Source organism: Rhopalosiphum maidis, chromosome 1 (assembly GCF_003676215.2).
Source record: "Rhopalosiphum maidis isolate BTI-1 chromosome 1, ASM367621v3, whole genome shotgun sequence".
Classification (NCBI taxonomy): domain Eukaryota; kingdom Metazoa; phylum Arthropoda; class Insecta; order Hemiptera; family Aphididae; genus Rhopalosiphum; species Rhopalosiphum maidis.
Genome location: NC_040877.1, coordinates 52569777 through 52580191, shown reverse-complemented (window position 1 = coordinate 52580191; position 10415 = coordinate 52569777). Strand labels below are relative to the sequence as shown.

At 25.6% G+C, this 10415-nt stretch overlaps 2 protein-coding genes across 3 annotated transcripts in view; both read right to left on the bottom strand.

Moving 5' to 3' along the window:
• Nucleotides 1-1135: 1135 nt before the first annotated feature.
• The window catches only part of LOC113560530 (tyrosine-protein kinase transmembrane receptor Ror-like), a 68085-nt gene continuing 58805 nt past the window's right edge, over nt 1136-10415 (bottom strand). The window contains exons 6-16 of one of the 2 annotated variants that reach the window (XM_026966458.1): nt 9159-9258; nt 5112-5348; nt 4898-5054; nt 4591-4830; nt 4372-4526; nt 4151-4307; nt 3757-4077; nt 3246-3381; nt 2662-2794; nt 2344-2593; nt 1136-1573 (exon numbers count right to left, since the gene is read on the bottom strand). In XM_026966458.1, coding sequence (XP_026822259.1) covers nt 1551-1573; nt 2344-2593; nt 2662-2794; nt 3246-3381; nt 3757-4077; nt 4151-4307; nt 4372-4526; nt 4591-4830; nt 4898-5054; nt 5112-5348; nt 9159-9258 — 1909 coding nt within the window. In that variant the 3' untranslated portion in view covers nt 1136-1550. Of the gene's footprint in view, nt 1574-2119; nt 2594-2661; nt 2795-3245; nt 3382-3756; nt 4078-4150; nt 4308-4371; nt 4527-4590; nt 4831-4897; nt 5055-5111; nt 5349-9158; nt 9259-10415 lie in introns of those variants that run through there. The other variant, XM_026966457.1, reaches the window with a different exon arrangement.
• LOC113560531 lies at nt 5979-6899 on the bottom strand. Its single transcript, XM_026966460.1, has one exon. The coding sequence runs from the start codon at nt 6845-6847 to the stop codon at nt 6068-6070; it is 780 nt and encodes a 259-aa protein (XP_026822261.1). The 5' UTR covers nt 6848-6899; the 3' UTR covers nt 5979-6067.

Sequence of the window (10415 nt, the reverse complement as noted above, 5' to 3'; positions counted from 1 at the left end):
ATCCGTGTTTCCATAAAAACCAATAAAACCTATAAAAATCCTGAATATTTCCACGATAAATCAGTCAAAATCTATAAAATTCTTTAAAAATTCATAAGTCTTCTGTATTTGCATAAATTGCTGTATAACTGTTATAAATCCTGTATATTTCTATGATAAATCCGTAATAATCCATAAAAGTCCTTCATATTTCTATAAAGAGATGTAAAAGTCCCTAACACTATATAAAAATCCTTATAAATTATCTGTATTTCCATATAATATATGATTTCCTTTTAATAGTGAAATATAAAAATTCATTTCAACAATTTTTTTTTAATCTGATTATGAAGAAATTCTATATTTTAAAAAATAGAAGAGTCTATTCTTACGGTATATTATGAATTGAAGTAAAACATTTGTAAATATAAATAAATTTATGTCATAGTACGTATTGCAAATATCTTATAATTTGTCAGAATTTTTTACTTTGTTTAAACGTATTTTTCATTGTTCTTTTTAACCATAATATTTAAATACGTTTGAAACAAATATAGAAACTAAAAATGCACAAGTTTTAAGTGAAAAAAAATATTATATATGATACAAAAAAAAAAAATAGATAACCAAATTAAAACTGTATACTTATATAAAGTAGCTTGTTGAATTTATTAAATGATAAATAAATACTAAATAGTCAGTTGTAATTCGTAATTTCTGGAAGATTTTAGAATTAGTTTCTTTTTGCGAGACACGGAATATAATTTAGGTAATAAACTAATATTATAGTAATATGTTCTTAATAATCAAAACACTTTTATTTGGATGTATATTATTATATAATATATAAATGAAAATACAAGTACAATGGCGGCTTCTTTAAAAACATTTTCAACAGTCTTTACATTTTAAGTTATGTTTATAAACTAAAACATTAAGTAGACTAGAGTGTGCTGTTACAATATGAGTATAAAAAAATCAAAAAAACAATTTATACATTACTCTTTTAACATTTGATTTTAAGTAAAAATAGTTATACATAATACATATTATAATAGAAAAATGTAATTAATCCTTAAAGGATTATAATATTACCAAGTAAACAATATTATATACTAATTATTATTAGTTGAAATATACAAAATAATACATAGGTAATAATTAATAAATAATAAATTATATAATACATTATTTGTGTATGTACAATAAAAACACATATGTACACCTGACAAGTAATAATAATTAAAGTAGTAGTAGTAGGTTATTAATAAGTACAAGACAAAACTACTATCTTGACGTCACAACTCTAACAAAATCAACACAACCAAATAACTATATTATGGTTTTAAAGAATTCAATCATACACTGGTGCTTTCATCACCCATGACTTAAAAGCGTAATGTTTCCTATTTCCATACATGAATGAATTTGAACACGGCAGATGAAGTATGCACAAGAAAATTTAGTTTGAACAAATGTTAAATGTATGGCACAAATAAAATTTTGCATGTGGAAGACGGTTAATTATGAATTCTTGTGATGTCACAGAAGAATATGATCAAATAATTGTTTTAATATTGAACACGAGCAACACCTGTAACGTAAGCGAATGCCATAGTTAATACAGTGCACTTTCGATATTTAAATGTAATTTTTAATTAAATGTCTTATAAATAGTTTAAGGCAATCATTTTGTCACATTGGAATTGGTATTTGAAGCTTGAGCTATAGAAATACGTTTGTTGTTCATGCTTCCATAAACAGTGTTATGAATATTACTCTTACAATGATAAATGATAATGTTAATATTTAAATGTTTAATTGTTGTTAATAATCATTAAAACACATGGTACTTAATTTTGACTTCACACTTTTGTTGAAAAAGTAAGTAAGTACATTTTCTATAAGCTTATAAATAATAATAATAAATTTAATTTTTACAAAATATGCTAATAGTTAAGTGTAATTTATAAAGCAAACATCTTCTCTAATATCATATCAATCATATTTAAATTAATTCAGCATTAAGTGAAATTTGATGAAAAAAAAAAAGAAAACATAAAATTATTTATGAACAATAATATATAATGAATACATAATTATATAACAAACAAAATTTATTCTGTATTTAGATAAAATTTATTTGATGATTACGAAATTCTGTTGTTTAAGGATTAAGATTAAATATGAAACAAATATTATTAAAATTTATGTATATGTATGTTGTGAGAAATGCACTTAAGATGATAGTCAACTAGTTATAAGCATTTGTTATTTATGTACATAAGGGGATTTCTACATAGAAATTAATATTAGTGACTTATATATTGACTGGCCTACAAGTGGATGACACATTTGACGAACCTGTGCGATCAGATTGACTTCCAGGGCGCACCATAGAGTATGTCATGGTGGGTGCTGTTGATACAGACATAGCTGCCCATTGTCTGAGCCGAGAGTGAATTTCTGTGAAATTCGGTCGCCGGACAGGTGCCTCATGCCAACACTCCATCATTAACGAGTACATTCTTGATGGACATTCTTGAGGGCACGGAAGGAGTTGACGCGAGCGAATCATTTCAATCACTTCCTGATTGCTATATCCATAATATGGCTAAAGAACATAATTACATCATGGTGTTAATAACAGTAATTATTTTTAATAAAGATGACAGTATTTACTTGTAAACCATAGCTATAAACTTCCCATAATACAACACCAAAACTCCAAACATCAGATTCGGTTGTAAATTTGCCATATAGAATGGATTCGGGTGGCATCCATCTCACAGGTAACAACGATTTTGATTGTACTCTGTAATTGTAAAATAAAAAATAAAATAATTATTTGAAATCAAATATTATTTTAGTGACTATTATAAGTATTTAGTTTATTTAAAATTAAATAGATGAAACTGGTATTCTTGAATTCCAAAAAATGCATTTAATAAATTTATATTCTGAAGATATATAAATTATTAATACTTATCACTTTATCAGTTATCACAAAGTTCATACATATTTTGAATACCTACATTAATATGGTTAATCATGAAGAAGAAAATGACTATTTGTAATTTGTGTTTATGGCTAATAAATGAAAAACATTTTAATTCAATTAAAGAATAATGTAGCTTTATTTGAAATTTATCCATTAAATATATGGAATAGAATAATTGAATATAAAATAAAAAGTAAAAAGTCTGTAATGTAAAATAAAAACTATGTATAATAAATAAAACTTATAAATATATAAAATATCAAACCTGTAATAATCAGATGAGTAAATATCCCTTGAAAGACCAAAATCTGATATTTTTACTGTAAGATTTTCAGCAACTAAACAATTTCTAGCAGCTAAATCTCTGTGCACATAATGATGGCTGCATAAATATTCCATACCTATTTACAGTGTTAATATATTAATTCAATTAATTCACCAAATGGTATTATACTCTAATTTGTTAAATAACTCGCAAACTCTATGCATCTCTATACAACATCCTGCTATAGTACAGTCCATTTCAAAAAAGAATATACTGATCACTCAACCGTGTTTTTTTGCTTAGCGATATACAATCCCTGTAATTGTCTGTAGCTTTTACCATATAATAGAGAAAATTGGTTTATTATGGACTGTAAAATCGATCTCAATGGCATGATATTGTGTAGAGATGCACAGAAGAATTGATTTTCATTAGGATGCAGCGTGTTTTCTTTCTGGATACAGTATAGCGATAATAATAGATATTATAAATATTAAATAATACCACTAACCTGAAGCTATCTGGGTAGCAATATACATAAAGTCTGCCTGGTTAAGTGGTGGTGCTATTGGGGAATTTGGTGAATGTGGAGAACGCGCCATTAGAAATTCATGTAAGTCACCACCAACCATGTATTCAAACAATAAACATGCTGGACGTGCACACATGCCTACCAAGCAAACCACATTTGGATGTCGTAATTCTCCCATTAAATCAGTTTCACGTTTAAAGTCTGCTGCTGTCTTAGCACTTGCACCTTCTTTCAATGTCTTGATGGCTACCATAATTATGGTACCCATATCGTTAGGCACTTGACCTTTGAAAACTTTGCCTATTCAAATATTTTATAAATTTCAATTCATATTTAATCATTAAGAGTACATATTTTTGATGAAAATACATACCAAAAGCACCTTCTCCAATTTCTTGTAAGAATGTGATTTCACCCAACGCATATTGTCTAACTTTACAGTATTTATCTGATTTTTGACTTGAAGCACTTGAGCCTGGTATTAATGATGATAATTCTAGGCCATTAGTTTTACCTTTTACAATGTCTTGCTGTAAACAAATATTAAAATATGTTATTATGCTAGTATGAATATATTTTATTATATTCAATTACTTTTTGATTTGTATAAGGAGGCAGCCTACGACGTATTGCTGAATTCTGCCGCTTACTTTTTCTTCGAATACAGCAAATTACCATTACCACCAGCACAATAAATAAAGAAATACTGACTGTGCTTACAATGAAGATTGGTAATTGTAGAGTTCTCACTGAACATAACATGACAATTTTTAAATAAGACTCTTAACTATTTTCTTTTATAAAATAACTCACTGCAATGTGGAACATCACAAATCACTTTTTTCATTTGACCTGTGTCTGGCATTTCAACAACACACCAAGGTTCATTTTCTTCAGATCCTGGATTGCGACAGAAACGATGACCTCCTTGTAATTCCTTATAATCAGATGTTTTTACAATTAACTGTTGACTCCAACGTACACATGATAGATTTTGATATGATGATGTTGTACCCCGATATGAAACTCCTAATCCCCAATAACACTTTTCATCTGGAAAAAAAATCAATTTTTATAATGTGCCAATTGATAATAATTTACAGTGTATTTGCTATTTTACCATCATTCACTTCAGGTTTCTCAATACCGAGTTCAAAACAATCAGTTTTTGGTAAAGAAGAACAATTAGGTAAATTCACAAAACGTCCAAGTAAATGATGTTTTTTGGCAATTGCATGCTCTTGACTACAAATGTCGTTTTCCAATAGTTCACAGTCCTATAAAAAAATTGTATAAATAATATAGAAAGCTATTATTGAAATAGGGAAACAAACCTCTTGGCACACAAGCAACGGCTTAGGTATAGTCTTATCCTTTCTACATAACGGATAAGCAGTATGACAAATGGAGGGTACAGCATATTTTGCACAACCAGCTGTCATATCAGTAGATCGTGTAATTACTTTAAAAGCTGAATTTAGGTTTCCTTCAATAAGAGCCTGAGAAGAATTTGCGGGTATATACACATTTTGACCTTGTAGGTATTTTGAACAATGTGAACCTTGGTACATCTAAAATTAAAATATATTTAATTATTAACTAGGTATTTAGAATTCCTAAATTTATATTATAATTCAGATGTATTTTTTAGGTTAAAAGACAAACTTAACATATAATGTAATAGCTAATAATAACAATTCATATTAAAATGATAACTTGCACTCTAAATTCTTGAACTCTGACTAATACTGATATTTAGGTACATATTTTACTTATATTTATATTCAATAAGGTCAGTGACTACCTAATAATATTTGGGTAATAATTTTGTCAAATATTATAATTAGGTTTTGATTAGAGAATAAATGTCTTGTTTATTATTGTTTCTATAATTTATTTTATTTAAATTTAAATTTATATTACCATTAAACACAAATAAAATAAGTACAACAAATTTTTCCAAAACTTAAAGTCAAATTATTAATAGTTGATGAATTATCTAATGAAAATATTTCTGGTTAATATTTATGAATACTATATAAATGTACACATTGAACATTAGAATATAGATTTATTAACCCCTATCTACTAAGATGATTAAATACAATATATATACAATCTTTCTTAAAATTATATTTTATTTTTAATATTATTAATATAATAAGCTATTATAATGAATTAATAATAAAAAAGGCATCAAGGTTATAATATTATAGATTAAACAAAACCAAATATGTACTTTTTTTTTATTACATAATGAAAAAGTAAACAAAAACAATTAAAATAAATATTAATAAATACGATAGCGTTTTGTTTTAAACCATGTTTTCAATGCAGAAGTACTATTGCTTTTGCTTTTTAAATATTCATAGGTATTTTTTACATACTTAATAGCAATCATATAATCACGAAAAATAATAGAATTTGTGAGATTTCTCTTAGCAGTACTTGTTTCTTGTCGAACTTCTTTAGGAATTTCGTCTCTAGTAATATCTTTTGGTTTTTCTTGATGTGTAACTTCAATGTCATCACTGATCTCACATAAAAGCTGCTGCAAATCATTCTTACAGGTGGTAAAATTATCATGACATTGATATTCCAAAGAATCATTATTACTTGCATCATCAAGCAACATTTCAAAACCAACAGAAACTCGTTGTAATATTTCATGACTGTATTTTAATTCACTGGGAAATGAACGTGAATCCAATGATGATTGTGACATATTATCTTCAGCTTTATTTAAAAGTCGGGGAGTCATCCAATTATTATTTTCATTCGTCCACCTATCATAATGTGCATCATAATCAGAACTGAATGTTCGTTGAATGTACTCATGTTTAAACTGATTAATATTTTTTTGACATTGTTTTGCTATTGTTAAAATACGATCCATGATACCAGCATCAGAATCATCGTAGTCTTCGGAATTATTTGTGTTGTAGCCACATGGATTAATCCAAAATGGGGAATTACTTTTTGATTGATTATCATCCACCAGGTTGCAAAAAACATAAGTAGTAAAATGCAAGTGTAATAATAAAATATACACTGAACTTACTTTCAACATTTTGAACAAATTTAGAAACAAATCCAAAAATATACTATACCAAGACAGAAAAAATATATCTATTTTATAATGTAGATTTAATAATTGTTATTTATAATTTGCAAAAATTAGTAATTAGAAAGAAGAAAAACAAATGTTTAAACTTATTCAGGTGTTTTTACAAAGAGCATAATGGATTCATTTAATTTAATAATAATTTACATAATGTTTTTTTTTTTAATTTTTAATTTTGTGTTTTTTTCCATAACATTTTTGTTTTAATAAATTATGTAAAATTTTGAACATTTGTTTCATTAAATGGCATAAATTTTAGGTAACTAAACACTTGTTTTTCTATAAAACTCAAAGATAAAATAGATATGAAAAAAACAATTGTATTAAATTATGGTAGGATGTATACTCTTTTTTTTACATAATCTATGTTCTTTAACATATATTTTTTTTAAATATGGTTTGAGTGAATATTCATAAAAAAAAACATTTTATAAAATCTTGAATTAAATACATGATTTTATTCAATTAATTATAATATATACATTTTTTCAGTTATAATTTTTACATTAATAAACATAAATTCTTTATTATTTTCATTATGAGCGTAAAATAATAAATCTATTATCTATAAAACATTTAGTACGTATTATTTGAATACATCTTAAAACTAAATTATGTTTAGTTAATTTAGATATTAAAATAGATTTATAAATATTGTTTTTGATAAATAGAAGAGAGCTTAAAAGTTGATTTCTTACTTATGTAGGGTCAAATAAAATATATTTTTTACTTAATATTCAAGATTTATAAATGTATAAGATTTTTAAATTTACTCTGGAAAAAGCATATTATTAAAAATATAATTATATAATCATTCTTAAAAAGTGTTTTATATATATCAATGAAAAATATCACTTTACTTATATGAACAATTAATAGATTATAAATTTATTATGTTTTAATCACCCTTAAAAATATTTTATTTTAATATTAAATTTATGTTCATAATTTTTAAAAACAAAATTACTATTTTAAGATTTTAATTTTTGGTGCAGACTAATAGAAATGATAGTGTTTCTTTTAATGAATATTAAAGAACTTACAAGGATATTGTTTTAGTTATATAGGTAACTATAAAACTTGAGTAGTTTGAATAAATGCAAAAAGATTTAACTGTTAATGAAAAATTATCAAACCACCAAATTAGTTTGTCTCAGTGAGGCGTCAATAATAAAGATTAGATGCACATTTTCAAGAGGTATTTTAAAATATAATAATTTATTTAACATTTTTTTAAACTAAGATCTTATAATTTACCACTCATAAAAAAAAAAAACATTAATGCAATATCAATTAAATTTGTAATTTTACATAACTAATTTGTATATTTAATTTATTTTTTTATAAACTTTAGTAATTTAATTTGAATATTTTATAAAAGAATTTTTATAGAACCAAATGAACTTGTTCTTAACAAAATTACAAATATATAAAAGTAGCTGAAGTTTAAAATATGCAAAATTTACATCAAAATTATTTTAGTATTGTAGAATATAAATTACTGAAATACTGACAAAATTTTATAAATCACTATCAAACTTATTGTGGTTAGAATAAATTGTTTTAAAATAATACATGATCTTGTATATTTATTAATTTTAACACATTAGTTGGGTATCAAATTTGAGTATATTTTTTAGAAATGCTAAAAAAATTGGGAAAAAAAATATCAATGAATAGTTTGAACGTACATATATGATAAAATAATACTAGCAGGAAACAATAACAAAAAATCAATAGGTAAATTGTAATGTTGACTAAATTGTAGAGCATATAATAATAAGGTTGACAACGCCAGTTCATTTGGCATAAATGTTAATTGAACGTGTTAGTATCAATCAATAACTTACAGCCAAAGGCCTAAGCCCAAGAGGCAAATACTGTACTTCAATACAAAAAAAACTTAGAAATTTGAAAATAGCCTCAAATAAATGGCTAAAGTAACAAAACAGTGGATTTTATGAGAATTCTATCATAGTAATAGTCTAATAATGCTAGTTATTATTTAATTTAAGTTAATTTGTTAATTATTCTGTATTTAAATATTATATACTATAACATAATGTTATTATATAACTATATAAGTATCTATATGTAAATACAATCGTCAATCAATGTAAGTTGACATAAATACCTGAACTATAGGTATTATTAAAGGATATTCATAATATACCATAAATATATCTTTAAACAAATATCAACAGTTACATGATAAAGCAACATCTACAGTCAAATATATGAAATAATAAATACTTACTTGACATATTGGATAAGTTAAAACTTGACTGAGCTCTGGAATAGTATCGAGTGGACTTTGCTGTTCATTAATTCCAATGTGCGAATTGATTTTGGTTTCCCTAAAAACAATAATTTCAATCAAACCATAAATAATTGCAAGTGTTTAGTCAATAATGTGTAAATACTTTTTGGTATAGTTTTCAGCACAACATGCTAAAATAGTTGTTATAAGTAGAAAAATCAAGTTAAACATTTTCAAAATGGTCAGTATAATATAACCAAATTTAGGCGAATGACGATTAGCAGAAAATATTTAAATATGTCTAAACATAATCATCAGATAATGAAAATTTTAATAATATTTATATTAATAATCGTTACATAATGAATATTAATAATATAGATAAAATCACTACTGTTCACAGACTACAGTAAATAAGTATAAAGTAAGTTTTGGTCTTTTGATAAAATTATATTATTTCTGTAATTCAATGATCCACTGAAAATGCTTGCATTTTAAGCTCAAAGCCTCAAAGTTGATACTACCAATGATTTTTGTGTACAACTTGGCGCGCATGCGCAGGTATATATTATTATAATCGTTGGTCTAGAATGATAATACCTGTCCCGTTCCATAATGGTCACGTATGTGTTTATAACGTCTTTGGTATGATTTTATCAGACCGAACGGCGGTAAATTCAAATTTAAAATGGTGGCTGAAGCAGTATGCATTACATTATTTAAAATTCCGATTGAAAAAACATTCGTTCACGCCGTAAAAAAAATCTAATGATTTACAGCAGCAGTACCAATAATCTAAAATTATTTGGCGACAGTTTTTAAGATGGATTTAAGTCTACCCTTCCACGCACGCTCACTGATAAGTGATAATAAACCATGTACCCACATTTATCAATCCAAACTATATAAGTATATAGCTACGTTCTTAATAAATAAAATAATACTTTAACTAAACGGTTTGGGGTTTTTATCACCATCACTAGGGTGCGTCGTATCGTCTAGCTATCCGTGTATATAGGTAATCTAAATAATAATAGGTTGTTATATAACATTCATAAAAAACTTAGGTATCTTATAATTTAACTGTTTTTTCATACATAGCTTGAAAGCGTGTCCTGATTATTTGAAACAACAGGTATTTCAATATAAAGTTAATTATTAACACAATTCGGTAAATCTTGACTCAGGGCCAAGGCCGTAACTTGGGGGATGGTCCAGGGGTCCGGACCCTCTCCCCCCCCGAAATTTTTTTTC